Raw genomic sequence first — 18,702 nt, 5'->3', positions numbered from 1 at the left:
TTTTATGCAGGGACACCGTCTCCTCCCTGTGCTAACTCAGAGGAGAGTATTTGTTCTCTCAGACCCAGGAGTCAGGGAGAGCTCATCATAATTGCCTTTTGTGAAGCATCCTCTCTATGCTACCTCGTTGTAAGAGGAGGTCATACATTTTTGCAAAGGATGTCAGAATAGCACAGGCAAGGCTTACCTATAGCGTAATTTGACACACCTCACAGCAAAACAAAAAACAAACAAACATCAAAAAAGTTGCAATTTGCTTTCCGTTTTAACGAGAGCAGGAATGCCTCTTTAAATTTCACAAGGGAAAGGCTGCAGATGTTGGAAAAAACCTAAATATTCGTTTTACAATGGTGAAAATGACACTCGAAACATAGTATGTGGTACCACATGCGCTGGTCTGCGTGTTTGGGGGTATGTTTATTCCTATATTTGCAAAACTGCATCCATATAGGGATATCATATAAGAAAGCTCCAGTACACACTTTCATATTTCGTGCAATTTTGAGGGGGGGACGGGCCAGCTTTCATTGCGTCAGCTGCTCAGTCGCTTTTACTGCAAAAAATATAACTTCTGAAATGATCTTTATAGTGTACTGGCAGGAAGACAGACTGATTTCATAGGTCTTCTCTATTTCTTGCTTCTACAACATCACGGACCTGACAAAAATACGAAGATGACACGTGCAATGGCTGTGATAGTAACGAAGTTACTGCATTATGAATACTGTACAGGTTTTGCGTGTGTGTCTTTGTAAACAAGTTAGCGGGGTGATAGGCACAGCTGATTATATGACAGGTCTGTTGTCACTTCCTGAACCCACCCTTGATTACTCGGGTATGCAAGGCATGAGGAAGCAGTATGCTGACAACTAGAAGACGATCACTTGGGTACAAACAACCCGCAGCGATCAGACCAAATATCTTATTTAAAAGTATCATCTTAAGCCCTAGAGCAGGGCTTAGGAGATGCTAGTTCCTCCTTCTTTGTTCCCCTCAAACTCAGTGATACACCCAAGTATTGCTGCCTCTGTGTGCTCTCTCTGCGTTTCCCCTACAGCACTCTCCTCGTTGTATCTGCAATTGGTCCAGCAGCTTCCACTCTCCAACCCCCAGAGCCAGGCTCCCTCGGTACCTTCCTGATAAAGGAACCAGGCTGCAATTTGGCTTCCAGCACTTTGCTGTCTCTGATGAGACTCGCAGAGAGATGCTTTGAATAGCTGAGATGCACGAAGAAGGTCTAAACCTCAGGGATCTCCCCGGTGCTTGTCACACTTACCCGCCGCATGCCTCTTGGACCTGGATTAGCTCTGTCACTCTGCATTTGAGATTTGCACAGATTTACTGCCTGATCCCTCATGTCACACTCTCACAGGGTGTTTTTTCAGAGAACCCTAATAACTACAGGACCTTCCCTGGTGTTGGATCGAACAAGTGGATGATGAGGGGTGGAAACAGACTGATCGTGTCTGTGACTATGTAGACATTTTTAGTAGCAGACACACTGCAAGGCCAACTGCAGACACAATGGCTCTTACCATTTATTTTTATTATAAAGCTTAGGCCCGCGTTTTCACTCTGCCCATTGAAAGGCTATCGGTCAGCTCGCTGGAGAGCCAAACCAGCCGTGGTTATGATTTGTGTTGTCGTTCGTCCGTGTAGCCTGCAAACTCCAATGCCCCGGAGGCAATTCTTAGTTTGAAGTGGCGACTTTGGGGCTTGTGAGGCAATAAACGTACTGCAGGCAGACAGGCTGGATTCTGCCTATGTGTTTTGATTACCTTTCATTAAAAATAAGAGGCTACTGCCACACTGTAGATTTAACACAGTCTAGCTACATTTAATAGTGCGTGCAATTACAGGCACATTCTCCGATGCAAGATACTGGCTGCTCGGAGAGCCTCCCATTTCACAAGCCTGAATGGCGCGCCATCCTTCCATCTGCAATTCTGCTGCAGTCCCTGAATCTCCTCCCCTCCCGTTCTCTCTTGGGTGGGGAAGTGGTGGGAGAAGTAGAAGAAACAAGCGGCTGATTTCTTTGGGAGAAGATTTTAGCATTACCCAGGGAGGGCAGTTGGGGGAGAAGCAGGAACGCAAGAGGAGGGAGGGAGCTAAATAAAGAGCGCTAACAGCTCCTGAGGGCAAGGCACAGGCTCGCCATGGTACTCACTCAGGCTGCCCAGCTGTCGGATGACATTTGCCAGGGTGATGTTGGTCATGCATTCCAGCTCGCTTCTAACGCTAGGCAACGTCTGACGGCACAGGTGCCTTGGCTCGATGTTCCTCGTTACTAACGGCATGGTGGACCCGCTTCAGGCAGTGCTCTGAAAGATGAAAAACAACCCAAAAAAGAAACAGGAAAGGATTACTCAACTGCAAATTCCAGGCACACCAGGCCCATGGCACTCGCTTTTCCTGCTCTGAAATGGCTTTATTTATAAGCCTGCTTTTCCCCTCCCTGCTCTTATAAAACTGGTTCTTCGAAAAGAAAGATCCCGCTGTTCTGCGGCTTGCAGGGGAGCCGCTGAGACCTGCTGGCTCAGGTGTGCGGGCGGCAGTGGAAAACTACCCACCTTTGCTGAGCAAGGAGCTGTTTACACAACTGCCGCTGCACCCTTCCTGCGGACAGGCTCGTTCCTGCACCAAAGCCGGTGAACGTCTGACGACAGCGCCAGAACCTTTGCTGCAACTCAGCCATTGTCTCGCCCAGAGGGCTGGCAGACCTTAAGCACATATTACACACCAAGCCCATGGTCGTATCCAGTCCCTCCTTCCTCAAGGGCAGCGCAGGCAGTGAGAGCTCTCCCGAGACAACAGGAAATGCTTGCAGCTGACCAGGAAACTTTCTGGTGACTGTTCTTTATCCTGTAGGCTGTGCCCCTCTTCCCTTGGAAACTCCCTTTGGGGCCTAGGTTTATACTGAACCATTGTTTTAGTGTTTCAATAGCTGATCCTAACTGGTAGCCTTGTAAGGACTCGGGGCTGGAGCCCAACTCTGGGGGCGGGGAGGGAAGGGGAATATGAACCTCGATTTCTTGCAGCAGACACACTGCGCTTCCAACCCCGACTTCCAGCGCGTTTGACAATTTATGGACCGCAAGGACTTAGGAGAGTTGCACTGCAGAAAGTGGTTTTCTGCGCCTGCCTGTTCCCTCCCAGTGCTTCCTAACAGCAAGATTTCCAGCAAGCACAGTCAGTCGTGGAGGTAACTGGCCTCTCTCACATCAACCCCATTCCCAAAAGAGAGAATGAAACTTCACTCCCGAGGAAATGGGGCTCTGATGAGTATTTAGCTACATCTCCAAGCATCTTCAAACCAAGCAAAAGCAAATGTACTCCCAAGTTCTCAATGTATTTCAGATAAAAAAAATCTCTTTTTCAGGTCAGAGGAGGAAGAGCCTTACAGATGCAGGCTACTCCCTTTGTACTGGGTATGCTGATCTGCTCACATTGGGTGTAAAAATAAAACAGGAAGCTAACAGCTTGGGGAACATGGCTTCCTGTCACCCACAGCAACAAACCAAGAACCATAAAAAAAAAATCATCAGCTGTTTGCTCTTGACTTTGAGCCACCCTTTGATAGTCTCTGTGGCAGCTGGCAGCTTATCTCTGAGGTCCAGGAGTCCTTCCTGGATGCTTTTCTATCAGGGTGTTAAGAGGAAGGAGTGGGTATTATCTCTTGCTAATTACCTCACAAGCCAGATTCTGAATTTCTAAATTTAATGCGTTAAGGCAGAGGAGTTCGAGGTCCAGAGCCCTGCAGATGTGCCAGGTACGCAGAAACCTCTGGTACGGACCCGTGCGGTTTGCCATCTAACAGCACCGCTGAACTCTGCGGTGGGCAGGTCATTTGGTTTACTTGTCCCGGTGTAACGGAAAATGCCGAGACCCCGAAAACTTCACCAAGAGGCAGTAAGGACCATCCGACTCTAACCCAAGAAAAGCAAGAGGTTTTAGTAAGAGGTCTGAGGTCTTGCCACTGGGAATTGCTGTGCCTGGGTGCTGCTAAAGTCGCCCACACCTGCTGCAATATTTAAGTACCAAGTAAACTACAGAAGGACTTGCATTGCTCATTCTGAATCCCCTGTATTTTATTTAAAATTCAAGCATGAGAGCATGTGCGCCCTGACCTCAAAGAGCTATCTCTGGACATCCCACCCACCTACAACGGTATGAGACCTTCTGATGCGTGGAGCAGCCATCAGAAATGAGACAGCCAGAGAATGAATGAACAGGAAAAGTGCAGAGAAAGAGACCAAAGAAAAGACAGAATAAAGGAGAGAGAGAGATGGTGGCAACCACGCCCGTCAATGGCCCGGTCAGGATAAGGGATTACCATGCTGCTAATCCAAGAGCACATGTCACGAGAGACGAGAGCAGGGGACCAACGGTGATCTGTTAGGAGCTGCTACCTTGAGTACACCACGCGTTGGCAAGGCCTAATCTGCACCGAGGGGTGAGAAACCGAAGTACCCAGCACCGGCTAGACCCATTTGTTACCCTGGCGCAGCACTGTCCACACTACAGAGGTGCACCTGCCAACCCCGCTGCACAAGACCCGACCCAAATGAGAAGGCAGGGGGCACAGCGCTCCATACGCCCACTACGCAGGCTGCAAAATTCGGTTTTTAGCCCCTGTGATTGAGAAGACAGCTTTTCTATTGTTGCCTTGGAAGGCAAAAAAAAAAAAAAAATTAAAAAGAGTGCTTCAGTTAATAGGCAGCCCTGGAGCCCCTAATGCCGCTCGCTTTCCCCAGGCTGCAGCAGGCTTGTCAGCTTCCATTGCTGCCATCCTGAGTCCCGGAGCCAGCACCGAAGCTGACAAGAATGAGATCAACTTCATTCTGCTGCTGTTGGGGAAAAAAACTTGGCGGGGGGAGAAAACGGGGAACAAATAGCAGAACTGCAGAAGTGGGTGGTAGAGCACTCAAAAGGAGAAGAAAAATGGGAGGGGGGTGGGGAAAGGAGGATGGGCATAGAAAGGATTGCAGGGCTGCACAAATGTCCCCTGCAGTTGCAGGAAGGGAGGTTGTAAAAAAAATTAAAGTTTTCTCTTTCAACAGGATCAAAACACCAGGGGCTTCAGCATAATCAGACATCAGAGCGACTGGAATGGAAACCGGGACCTTGGAGCTGTTGTAGTGGTTGCTCCCTCCCACTTCCCCACCAGCTCTGGGAAGAGGTGGCTCTTCCCTCCTCCCCCAGATACTGCCTGCGACACTGGGAACCCCCTTATCTGCCATATCGGTCTCTGAGTAATATGTAATAACCAAAGGCTAAACCCATCTTATCAGGGGTGTTGGTTGTAGCCGTGTTGGTCTACAGACATAGGCAGACAAAGCTCTTTAGGCAGATGTGGTATCTTTTATTAGAGCAGCTAAAGAGTTGGAAAAAAAATTGTTCTTTGCAAGCTTTTGGAAACAGGCACCCTTCTTCGGGCAGAGAGAGGCTGCTGGTGTGTGCGTGCTCTCCTGGCTGGAGCAGAAGCCCATATGCAAAAGGCAGGTCTGTGAAAATGTAAATGCATAACCCATTTTATACAATTTTCAAGCCTGATGTGCAAGTAGGTGGGAGGAAGAGATTGATAAATTTGACTGGAAAAAAGGGAAGACGGGTGTATATGGAGAGAGGGATTCTGGGGAAGTTGGAAGGAGAAGAGAAGGTAGAAACTACACGTAAAGAAAGGACAATATTAGAGGGTGGAGTAAGAAAGAAAGAATACGCTGCAGACAGGGCAAGGATAAATACAACATGATGTCTAACAAAAAAAAAAGAGAGACAGCGGGGCGTAACCAGGAAAGGAAAGTTCAAATAAGAGTGAGAACCTACTATTACGTTTTATTTTTAAAAAAGTCATTAGGAGAGAAAACTGATTAACAAGATGCTACCAATGCATTCAGGACACAAAGAACTGCTTTTTTCCCTTTAAACTGCAGGAGCATGACAGCGCAGCTATTTCCAACCCTGGCTAGTAGGATTAGTTGTCAGGCATTAGCAGGTGTCAAGTAAATGTTTCAGCCCGTGTATTATGTATGGATTTAGATATCTTGAGTCAAACCAATTAAACAAGGTTGAGATGCCAAAGCGCTGCTGAAAAGCAGGGTGTGCTTTTGTTTTTAAGAGTCTTAGTGTTGGTTCTGTTTAAATGCCACGGTTTTCAGGTGTGTGCTGTACTGCAGAAACCCACAACGAGAATGCTTTATGGATCTAAAGCACCCGCACCCTCCCGGTTGTGATATGAGTCGTGGTGGGATACCTAAAGTAATGAGGCATCATCTCCAGGGACACAACATGCTTTGGAGCCAGAGACGGCTACAGGATATTGGAAAGAGTACAAAGACACAGCACCAACCACATCTAGGAACAATCCCAGCGTCCCAGATGCTGCTCGTCGCTTCTTTGAGCAGCGATATTAAATGGGCAATCTATCTGGAGTGCTGGACTGCTGCTGGTTTGGTTTTAAATGGGGGCCCTGATACTTGTCTGCCCAAATCCACAGGAAACACTGCCTCAGTTTACATTTGGAAGGCCATCTTCAAAACTGCAACAGAAGCAATGCTAAAAAATTACTTTAAAAAAATTTTTTTAAGCAATCGGTGACTAAGATCCTTTCACGTGGTGAAATCGCCACCCACTTGATAATGGAAAACGGTATTTTTTCAGGCCCCACAAGAGGGCACACGACTGGGTTAAACCCAGAGACGAGGCTTTTTCTGAACGACCACAAAAAGCAGGGAGACTAGAGGCTGAACTGCACCGGAGCTGTGAGCTTTGTCTCTCTCCTGCTCTGCTCGGGGCCATTTTTGCTTGACTGCACTACCCACTGCTCTTCCTAAAAATTTGCAGAGCGGAGCAGCAAACAGCTCTGCTCTGGGAAACTCATTTACCACCCATGGATCCCTACCGGTCTCCCACCCAGCCCCATCATTTCATTTTCAAAGCTCACTATGAGCTGGCCCTCACAGTAATTCCCTTCCTTGCTCACTCCAGCCTTATCCCCCTTGCTTTTCTCCGTAGCTGGAGAGGTGGCCCTCTTCTTCACCGTACCCTGCCAATCTGCAACTTCCCCTTCTTAGCAACCAAGTCTTCTCCTTCAATTCTTTTGGCTCTTTAATTCTGGGCTGACTTGATCTGTTTGGGTTTTTTTTGAAACACAGCTGATTTCCTGTCATTAGCTAGTTAAAGCGGCCGAGGGAGAAATGCAACTCCTATTCCACCACGCTGCCTATAAAGCATGCTTAAATGAGGAAGAGCATCTTCCTACCAAGATTTCTGGTCCGTGTGTACTTGCCGACTGGTACTCACAAATCCTATAGACAGGGCTCTGCTACAGAGGATTTCACAGGAACTGCAGCACTGTGGCTTGAATTCAAACAGGGCTGCTTTATGGATGCTGCCTCTCTACAAGCCCTTGGGGTAAAGCTACACCCCTATTTGTGGCCATTAAAAATAGAGCTGGGACAGTGAAATCTTGAGAATGAACAACTGTTGAGAGCAATAAGGGAGATGATTTGATTAGAAAATGTTAAGATGCACTGCAGTGACCCGCCAGGTTAACCATCACCTTTCCTCCGGGAATTGTGTCAACAAAAGGAAGTCGGTGAAACAAGCCAGACCGAATCCATCTACCACGCAGCTGGGGTATGGAAAAATACCACCACTTGGCAGCGGAGAGCTCGGATGCTGTGGTCATCACCATGGTGCAGAGGAGGGAGAAGGGCTAAAAGCAAGTCACGTACAAGCCGCGCGCGCAAAAATTACTGCACAAATCCACTTTGCCGTGTTGCCTGGAAGATTTGGGGAGCTGTTTTGTCACTGAGCGACTAGCATAGCATTAATGGGAGTTACCAATCTAATTCCCCACAGTCAGTTAGTGTGAGAAGTGACCTCTCTTCGATGAGGGACCATCCGCACAGAAATTTGAGCACCAGCCGTAATCTCGTCTGCCACGATGTCTGCTGGAGCACAAAGCACCTGGGGTGGACCCGGCACTTTTTGAGGAATCTGCATTTTCAGTGCGTCGGGGTCACTGCTAGCCTTCCCCTAACTATCTAATTAAAGTCTCTGCAGCAGGGTGGTGACAAACCCTCTTCTTGGACATGCACACACAAAAAAAAAAAAAGCCCAGCAAAGAGGAAGTGGCCTTCAGCTAAGCTCCTCGGAGAGTTGCCTTTGGGAGTACCCACTGGTGGATTAGACACACCAGCAGGTTTGGGAATGAGGGAGGAAGGAGATAATCAGATCTGAAATTCCCATCAGTATGAAACGAGCCTTGCTCAGTGGCCTGCCAGCACAGGCTGACTGTTCTTTCTAATGCCTATCACAACACTGCTTTAAATTTCAAGCTTCTCTCAGCAGTCACTGCTCCCCCATCTAGCTGTAATGGCCAGAGAGAGACAGGCTTTTATGTAACCCCCAAAGGCTAGCAAAAAAACCCAGCAGCAGCCACACGCACAGGAAGACTGGAGGGAGGAGGGGAGGGGGGAGAACCCGCAAAATTCAGCAGAAGACTGTGCCGAGCGCTCAGGGCTGGATCCAAGTGCACAATGTGGCTAGAGGAGTAGGATGAAGCAATCAGCAATGCTGTTGTTACATGCGAAGAGAGGAGAGACCTAGCAATCAGTACTGCATCTGAGCAATAAGGAATGAAATTATAGAGCAAACTGCCATGTGATGCCACAAACTATTCCGTTCCGCCAGCTGTAACAAGTACTCATTCCCAAAACCACGTCACGGGCTCATCTGTCATTAGCGGCTGAGCCTGCCAGCAGCTGAGCAAGAGTCAGCGGTGAAGGGCAGCTGCGGGGCTGCTTCCTTTCACAGAGGTCCACCAGCCTCGGGGGGGTTTGTGTGGGCAAGTCCCCTGTGCAGGGGATAGCATCCTCCGCCGGTGCTCACAGCTCATTAGGTACCGAAAGGTCGGTCCAGTCCTTCCACTCACCTGCCACCACACAAAAGCTTCCCTGGAGCAAGATCCAAGGTCTGCCCCAATCAGATAACTGCCCTGAAGATGTACAAACATGGTTATGCGGGGGGTGGGGGGCACCTCCATCACCGGTTCAGGAAATTCAGAAAAGGGATGAAGGCAGTGCTGGAGAGAGGCTGGCTGAGAGCAGGGGGGTAAGAACAGGCGCGGAGGCTTACTGCGAGCTCAAATCCAGGTGCAGCAGACAAGCAACTCCATCAGGGGCCCTGGATTGACTGTCTCCCAAATCCGGTTTGCTCTGTTTCCAAAGTGACATCTTGGATTTTTAGCCCTCCCTTTTGAAACTGCCAGCTCCGCAAACCCATAAAAGGAATCTGAAAGCCAAGCTAGGTTTTTTTCTGGCTTATGCATCCTCAGCACTTATTGCCTTCAAGGGGATCGCCCAGTTGTGACCGAGAATTTGGCTTTTTACTTATCAGCTCTGCTGATGTTGAGCGAGCCAGACTAGAAGGCAGCTTATTCCCTCGGAGCTGGGTCAGCTCTACACAGAGAGAGATGGCATTTCCACCCGGGCACTTGTGAGACCAGAATCCTATTTTTCATTCATTTTGTTAGAAAATAAGTTTAAAAAAAAAAGTCACTTGGTGACTCTGGCCCTTGAAATAATAACAGACAGAACTGATGCAGTTAAATGAATCTCTAAAGGGGAGTGACCAGAGAAAGCCAGTTAGGCACAATTAAGAACAGCTGTCACAAATGTTTGATTTTTCAGAAGAGAGAGCCAGCGGTGAAAGCGGTTTTTAATTCTTGCAGGAACTCAAAGGAGGAAGGTTTCAAGGTCCCTGGCACAGCAGACCAGGAGAGGGAGATTTGGCTACTGAGCAACAAAAGCTCTTTGCTGTTGTCCAGGGGAAACCAGCAAAGGAGTTTTTAAGTCTCTCCCCAGTTTTGCAAAGGGAGCAAGGTCACTAGTGACACCACAAAACAGAATTGCTAGGTCCAGATACTGCAGGTACATTTAGACCGTTTCAACCAAAAGGAGAAGTACCACCTCGGATGCTCAGATATTACAATTATGTGGGGGAAAGACTGAACAAGGACCGGCAGGAGGCTCGAGAATCTTGCAGGTTTGAGTTGCATTTTGCCCAGATCTGAACTTAATATTATTTGCATCTGATGGGTGTTCAAGGACATATATTAAATGATTTAGTCTTGATGCATTCCTAGTAGATCTGCCCTCAGGAGAGCGACTAGCGCCACATTTGGCTTCTGTGACAAACCTCAGGAGACAGACCAGGGACTGAATGGGCCAAGAAGATGATTGCTCTCAGCCCAAGAGCTGGTCAGGGCTGAAGTTCACTCTGTTGCTACGCCTGCAGCACCACAGCTCTGGGTAACACAGGAGACCTCAGTCTCCAGGGCTCTATACTAGCACTGTCTACCAGCACTCGGTTCACTTCAATTATTCATTTTCTAGGCAACACATTTTCAATTAGCTACTTGATTAACTTTATTTCTATTTCACAACTATCAATACCCCAGCTCCATGACACTCTTGCACAAATGCCTGCGCAGAAGCACAGGCAAAGATCTGCAAATGGTGCACGTCCGCTAAGGCATGCGCCACTAAAGAGCTCATTCCCCAGCTGAATCGGCGCTAATGAGGATAGCATGTTTTCCTCCTCTCTCGTGCCCCCTCTCCAACAGGAAAAGGGGCTCCCGTTTATCTGTAATGAAACATTCACTGTGCTGTTCTGAAGTGCCACTCTCCCATCGCTCTGGCATGGATTCAGGATAGAACAGGACACTGAGAAGAACAGGCTTTCTAAAAAAATATAAAAATGACTTACTCTTGAAGCCGAGACAGATTTTGAGACATACTTCCCCACAAAAACCCCTCTGATTTCTCATTTGAAACCATACAGCTCAACTGCTCTTTCATTTTCCACTCACGCCTAGATAATTATATCACAGCAATGAGTGCCCCCACCCTTCTGCTGCACTTGGGGAATACTGGAAAGATAAGTCTTTTCTTAATTATTAAATGTAAATAGCTCATTAAATATAATCCAATTACTTTAATTGTAAGAAAAGGAAGTAATTACAATATGTACATGTATTCTTGCCTGAACAGTTTTAATATCTTAAATTAATCTTTGCAATGTTAATATTTTAAGTTAAACTTTGACATTGCAAAATGAGGGAGTTGATGTCTTTTTCTTAAGTGTTATTTATATCTGTTGGGATTCTCATCATCAACAGTTTTGGAGGCTCATCCAAGTTGAAACAGTTTGTGAAGAACGTCTAGGTAATGTCCAAAGAGGAAGCAGGTTTATTGCAATTAAGAAAAAAATTAATACACAAGACATTTATTAGATTGCAAGACTAAAAGCCGAAGAAAGCGTAAAGATGTCAGGTGAGAGACCAATGATAGGAGCCATTACAAACTCAGCATTTGCTCTTCTGCAAAAGGGCCCCAGACTTTCAGACACCTGCTTAGCTCTACTACCATGCGTAGTCCTATCTTGTCTCTCTCCAAGCTAACAACACCCGAGAGCTGTGGAAGGAGAGGAAGAGAAGGGCTGCCATCCTCTTGGAAAGCCTGGAATTTAGCAAGGCAGCAAATAATGGGGCGATGACTTCTTTTGGGAGATTCCCGACAGTAAAAGCTTTCCCCAGTTGGGAGGAGTAGGTTAGACTACATACCAGCCATGGTCCCCATCTTCAAAAAAGGGAGGAAGGAGGACCCAGGGAACTATAGACCCATGAGTTTTACCTCGGTCCTGGGGAAGCTTTTCGAAAGAATCATCCTGGCGCATGTCCAGGAAGGGCCGGCAGGGGAGGTGATGCTCAGGGGCAACCAGCATGGGTTCACTGGGGCAGGTCTTGTCAAACCAACCTGGGGGCCTTCTATGACCAGGTCACCAAGTCCTTGGATGCAGGTGTTGCAGTGGATATAGTCTTTCTGGACTTCAGGAGGGCCTTCGACACGGTCTCTCACCCCATTCTCAGTAAGAAACTAGGAGACAGTGGTGTTGATGCCTACACGGTTAGATGGGTCACTAACTGGCTGGAGGGCCGCACCTAGAGGGTGGTGGTGGACGGGTCTTATTCGACCTGGAGGGATGTGGGCAGTGGGGTTCCCCAGGGCTCGGTCCTCGGGCCCGCACTATTCAACATCATCAGTGACTTGGGCGAGGGGGTAGAAAGGACCCTGTTCAAGTTTGCAGATGACACTAAGATGTGGGGTGAAGTGGGTACGCTAGTAGGAAGGAACAGGCTGCAAGCACATCTAGACAGGTTACAGGGGTGGGCGGATGAGAACAGGATGGGGTTCAACACTGACAAGTGCAAGGTGCTGCACCTGGGGAGGAAGAACCAGCGGCACACCTGCAGGCTGGGGAACTCCCTTCTCGCCAGTGTCGAGACAGAAAAGGATCTTGGACTCATCATTGATGCCACAATGAACATGGGCCGACAGTGTGAGGACGCGGTCAGGAAGGCCAAACCGCACCTTGCCGTGCATCCACAGATGCATCTCGAGCAGGTCCAAGGAGGTGATCCTCCCCCTCTATGCAGCACTGGTCAGGCCACAGCTGGAGTACTACGTCCAGTTCTGGGCGCCGCACTTCAGGAGGGATGTGGCCAATATGGAGAGGGTCCAGAGGAGGCCACCCGCATGGTCAGGGGTCAGCAGGGAAGGCCCTACGAGGAGAGGCAACGGGACCTGAACCTGTTCAGCCTCCACAAGAGAAGGCTGAGAGGGGATCTAGTGGCAGTCTACAAACTAGTCAAGGGGGACCAGCAGGCATTGGGGGAGTCCCTGTTCCCCTGAGCAATCCCAGGAGTTACAAGAAACAACGGACACAAGGTAGCGGAGGGTAGTTTCAGGCTAGACATCAGGAGGCGCTAGGGCGGCTAGGACCTGGAACCAACTTCCAAAAGCAGTGCTGCTAGCACCTACCCTGGGTGTCTTTAAAAGGAGGCTGGACGAACATCTGGCCGGGGTCATTTGGCCCCGGTACTCTTTCCTGCCACGGCAGGGGGTCGGACTAGATCTCCTCAGGTCCCTTCCGACCCGACCAACTGTGAAACTATGACCCACTGACCAAGTTTAAATGGTCTCTATTCTCAATATCCCTACCCTCAACTCTTTGCACTGAGGCAGACAATTTTTCCCTTGCTTGGGTGTTAACACCTCCCAGGTCCTCACAACCCATTACATTCACTTCCAGTATCTGCTCAAGTTATGCTTTGCTCAGTCACCCTTTATAGGAATCGTTACCAGTTTAAGCTTATGGATTAAGTAGGGTGCTTGTACCCAAAAGCTTGCAAAGAGCAATTTTTCCAACTATTTAGTTGGTCTAATAAAAAGACATCACATTTACCCAAAGAACCTTGCCTGGACTAGGATAGCATCTTCAAACTGAGGAACAAGTGAAGTCAGATACCCTCTGCCATCCCGCAGGGACAGCTAAATTAATAGTGAAATGCATGGAATATATTTAGACTAATGCACTGTTAAAGGGAAACTCTCATATTCCAAAATCTTAAAGAATTTGGAAACCAGATAGCAATACAGCAGCCATCTCAAACAACTTTAGCCATCTGGGTGTGTTTTACTGTGAAGGGCAATGCGAAGATGCTAGGCAGGACAGCAGAGATGAGAGTCCTCTACTGTTTCCAGAAAACAACCAATACCGTCAGCAGCTAAAAAAGACTAGAAGGACGCATCCTGAAGGACCATGCTGCTAAACTGAGGCCTTGCCTCTGCTACACAATACACTTTGCTTGCTCAAATCAGCCAACTGAAGATGAATTCCCAGAGATGGTTCATCACTCCTGTGCAAGGTGACACACCCAAGGGCCTCACCCTCACAAGGGTTTTACCACGAGTTTGCAAATGTAAGGTTTTACTGTGGTGGTGGTGATGAAAACAAAGGCAGGGGCTGGTCTCCTATTCTAACCACTGGTTGAACCTTAATACAGACCGTGATTTTGGAACTCGTTTCCTCCCTTGGTTTCTGCGAATCCAGGCTCGATGGCCTCTGGACAATGTTGGCAAAGCCAGCTGTTTTAATCAGGCTTTTCTGGACTGGAAGGGTGGGGATCGCACGGGTGATGATGAGCAGTGATTAGGACTCAAGGGAAATGGCTGGGGACTCTCCAGTTGGCATTGGGATAAACTGTTTGTTCAAGTTTTGCGTGGGCCAAGACTCAATGCTAAGTACACCCTCCTCTACTCCAAGTTCTGGGTCTTCAACCCTAAAGAGTCAGAGCTTTTTTTTTTTTAAAGACTTGAAACCATGATTTGCTAGAACTGGTATTTTCATGAGGAACAGAGACTAGATTTATCAGGGCTGCTCCCAATACAAATCTTCCGGCGTGTGTTCAACACCTGCCACACGTTCCATCACCTACAGCCGCTTCACCGAGATCTCTCATGTAAAGCCAGACCCCAGAAGCAATGTTCATGACATAATGTTGAATTCTCAAGAGACCAAACTGCTCTTCTGTACAAATAGGCTGATTACAGGGTTTTTAATTTAGCCTCCACAGAGGAAGTGGCCAGTTATTTCACGCTGTCCCAGACAGAAGGTAAAGGTTTTACACAAGCTGTGTTTATGGCAACAGTGCCTTTCTCCTGCAAAGGATCAGACAGGCAGCTGCTGGTATTGTTAGGACAGGATTTGGGCGTGGGCATGCTTCTCTGCTTTTCTGCAGCTGTAAAGCCCAAACTGGGAGAGTGTGGGCTCTCTTACACCACACAAAAGCAGGGTGTATGAGAAGGGGACTCTCACTTCTGCTCTGGCAACGACTCAAGTGACAGTTTGCTGGGCTAAGGGGTGGTCGTGGCACTTTCACCCATCCATTCAGCCGGGGTTGCCGTTCCCCCTCCCTCTCAATTAAGTCCTATTTTTTGCACTCCATGCATGAAAGTACAGCTACACCAATACAGCGGCTATTGTGGCTGATAGCCTCCTCTGAATGCCACTTAAAGCCCTTCAGTGCAGAGCTGCCTGAAAGGAAAGCACCATTCATTCCTCCAAGCAATAGAAAAGAACTTTGCTAGACGGAGACTTAAAGCAGGACTCTGAGAAGTAGAAAAAGGCAATTACCGAGAGAGGAAAACACAAGAAATTAAACACACTCCAGCCTGTTGGTCGTAATATAATAGGCCAACAAAGTGCTTAGCCAGACCCTAGAGCATGCAAACAATTTATGCAGGGCTGCTATGAAATCAGTGACATCAGCCCCACTGGCCATCGCAGAATAGAACTGAGGTTTCCATTAGCAATTCTAAACAGCCCGATTGTGGGAGATTCAGGACCAAACACAGTCTGGAGTTGTTCTTTCCTTTTGAGTGCTCTCGTGGAAGGGAAAGCAGGCAAGGGCCTGCAAGGAGCCTGCTTCCTGCTTCCTCTCCCCACCCCACATTCACCATCTGAAAACTCTTTGCATCTCCCCATGCCTGAAGAAGGGTGTTTGTGCCCAAAAGCCTACAAAGAACAATTTTTCCAGCCATTTAGTTGGTCTAATAAAAGATACCATATTTACCCAAAGAACCTTGCATCTCTCTGGGTATTTACCGCCCCTTCTACAGTTTGGCCTGTCCAAGGCACCATGGGCTGGCAGCCCTCAGCATTCTCCAAACAATATTAACTGCTCGTACATTCTGTCCTTCTCCTTCATTTTGCGTTGGAAAAAAGGAAGGCAAGAACCATTAGCTCAGTTTTTACAGACAGGGAGGTAGAGGCAAAGAAGAGTTAAGCGACTTGTCTAAAGTCACGTGGAGAGCCAGTTGCTAAGCCCAGAAGCTAAATCTTGGTTGCAGTCCTGCACCGTAACCACCTGCCCTGGAGAAAGGACATTTCCATCGCAAATCAATCTGTGCAGAGAAAAAGAAGGTCCTTCATTTCACAAAGGAATTGTTCGAGCAAATGTATTGCCATCCAGCAGGGAAATGACATGTTTCCCTGCACTAAATCAGCACCTTCCATGATGATGACTACCTGGCTATACCAAACGGCCTATCGGAAAAGCTCAGCTGTAGTTAGATGCTTTCCAGCAAAAACTAAATAAGCCAGAGCCCATTTGTATTTGATTTAGAGCAACGTGGTAGATCAATGCATTTTAGTGGGAATCTCCTTACACGTTTACCATCCAATTCTGTATTGCGGGCTGCCTCCAGCAACAGTGGCTGGGCCTCACCTTCAGAACAGCAGGTAATGGATGCCTGCAAAACGCAGTCGAAATGATGGGCTCAGGGCAGACCTCACGTACAGGAGGGGGAGCATGCGGGTGGGCCTCAACAGAACAGCATAGGCCTTTGATAGCCAAGCAATAATGATTACCACGTATAAACCCTGCCTGTCCGAGCACCTCAGAGGGCAGCAATATCACTGGAAACGGAAAATATGGCACAGAACCACTATGGCCAAAGACTAGTGACTGGGCATATGGAAATGTCAAGGGGAAGTTAAAAAGCCTAGAGTCGCCTTGCATATCTGCAAACACCCATTTCTGCCGCAAGCCCCAAGACCAGCAAGTCCTCTGGGAGAGCCCCTCCTTGCGAGGGGCAGGTCTGTGCTCTGCGGCTCAGTTATTAGTAGTACCGCGCTGGAAAGCTTTGCTACAATTTCAAGAATTAGGGGTGGGATCTTAGGAAACTATTTTTTAAGCTCGACCACGACATCAACAGAGCGCTCTGCGTTTAGATGCGATTAACACGCTGTACTGCCCATATGTTGCGTGCCTCGACCAAACGTGACTCGGGCTCGTATTTCGGCTTTTCTGGGAGGGGTGCTGCCCCTTCTAATTCCAGAGGAAAAACTACAGAGCTCCCTAAGGAATAAAAATCTTGGCTAAAGCTGGGTGACACTACCATCCTGTAACCTAGAGAAACACCTTAGCACACTCTTTTTGCACTACAATCTGCTGAGACTGGATCAGCAGTGTCAGATTTAAACAGCTATTCAACCCTTGGAAAATTAAATACACTAAGCATTTTTTTCCCCTCTATTAAACCGAGTTGCAAGAACTCTGAGAGGAAGTAAACTTCAGCAGGGTGGTTCTGCTTTGAGCATTAATTTGCTTATTAATCATCAACAGCTCCAGCACAGATTTATAATGTACACTTCTAATATGCACGCGGTCACAACCAGTGACCTGATCCTGCAGAGAGCTATCACTGGGCACAGTGCTCGTGCCTACAAGCAGCTCCATTAAAAGAAAGAAGATGGCTAATGGTTGAAAGGGCCAGAAGTCCCTTCTCTACTGGAGAACAGCTGCATTTTGCTCGTGTAACTAGAGATAAAGGACACTGAATGAGCCACAAACTGTATTTTATAGGGGTTTTGTACACAAGACTGTATAACTGATGATACAACATACCATGCTGCATTTGCCTTCTTCCTCCCTTAAAGAAAAAACAGAAATTATCAAGTCTCCTGAGAGAGAGAAAATGCAGAATGGATTTTTGTTTTAGCTTTTCCATTGTGCATTCCCCTTGCACTTAATGGCATTTGTACAGGCACTGTATAAGATATTTTAAAAAGGGCCAAAGCCTATCTTTGCCATTTTTGGCTCACGTGAAAATACTTTAGCAAAATATGCTTTGCTGAATCCTGAAGTCTCTGTGTAATGGAAGCCCAAGGAAATCTAAAAGCTTTTACCTGAAACAGGCAACCAAGAGATGGGAAAACACCTACTGGACTCCTCTAACCTACCCACCACCTTCCACGTGTGCAGGATTGTTCCTTGTAGTGTGGTTTGCTTAGCTGTGTTCTTGGGGCTAAAAGTTTAAATTATGCCTAATTACAATGAACTGAAAACCTCAGATAAAAAAAAATTCAGGAACCAAACATGATTCCAAGAAGCCGTGTGGAAAAGGATAGCTACAATCATTAAAAGACGGAATTTTTAAACTGTAAACCTACCCAACCACAAGCTGTCAACCAAAAATCTTACCTGACTTTTGTGGCAACATTAAAGCTATGCATCTCCTCTGATTTCCTCCTCCACCCTCAAAAGTCACTAGACCTGGAATCAACCAAGCTGGCCATTAAAAAAGACGAGCTTTAAAAGTCTTCGCGTCTCCACCTACACCACAAGATTGCCCAAGCTTTGTGAATGAATCAATTCCTCCTAGACCAGCCCTGAAGAATAAGTCACACTTAAAATATGCCAGAAAACTGGGTTAGCAATTACGTGTAAGGATTTTCTTCTCAATGAGACCCACTGACCAATGAGTCACTACTCATGAAAGTGTTCTCAACTGTAAGCTTTAAGATATGCTTTCTGTATTTATTTGGCACACAATACATTTCCTAGAGATGTGGGTATAAAATTTGGCTCAACAGAACATTACTACTAATTCAGCCCTTTTGCCAAAAAATTCGTCAATAGTTTTGTGGCTGTCTACTGCTTATTAAGACTGTTTTTTGTTTTGTTTTAAATACAGCACTACAAATACATTGCTGCACTCTGCATCAGTACTACTACCCAAAGCCCGCTTGCCTTTTTCTTCAGCTCTTATTCTAGCACGTTTTCCATTATCGTGAATGTTCTGGACACCCGTACAAATTTGAGCTTAGGAAGTTCACCAAAAACTTATCATGGCAAGGGGCAAACGAATGGTGAGTGGAGGTCCACCTTGAAGTTTTAAGGACCACTCAGCTTCCCCGGGTTCTACCAGTTTCATTGAATCATAGAAAATTTGGGGTGGGAGGGAGCTCAGGAGGTCACATGTAGTCCAACCCCCTGCTCCAAGCAAGACC

General features: G+C 47.3%; 1 protein-coding gene across 1 annotated transcript in view; it reads right to left on the bottom strand.

The window, feature by feature from the left end:
• Nucleotides 1-18,702, bottom strand: part of WASF2 (WASP family member 2) — a 35,451-nt gene that overhangs the window by 14,278 nt on the left and 2,471 nt on the right. Inside the window, exon 2 of the mRNA XM_059729490.1 lies at nt 2,168-2,321. Coding sequence (XP_059585473.1) covers nt 2,168-2,297 — 130 coding nt within the window. The 5' untranslated portion in view covers nt 2,298-2,321. The remainder of the gene's footprint in view (nt 1-2,167; nt 2,322-18,702) is intronic.

The sequence above is a fragment of the Alligator mississippiensis genome, chromosome 6 (assembly GCF_030867095.1).
Source record: "Alligator mississippiensis isolate rAllMis1 chromosome 6, rAllMis1, whole genome shotgun sequence".
Classification (NCBI taxonomy): Eukaryota; Metazoa; Chordata; order Crocodylia; family Alligatoridae; genus Alligator; species Alligator mississippiensis.
Note: the sequence above shows the minus strand (reverse complement) of the source record. Positions and strands in the feature narration are given on the sequence as shown.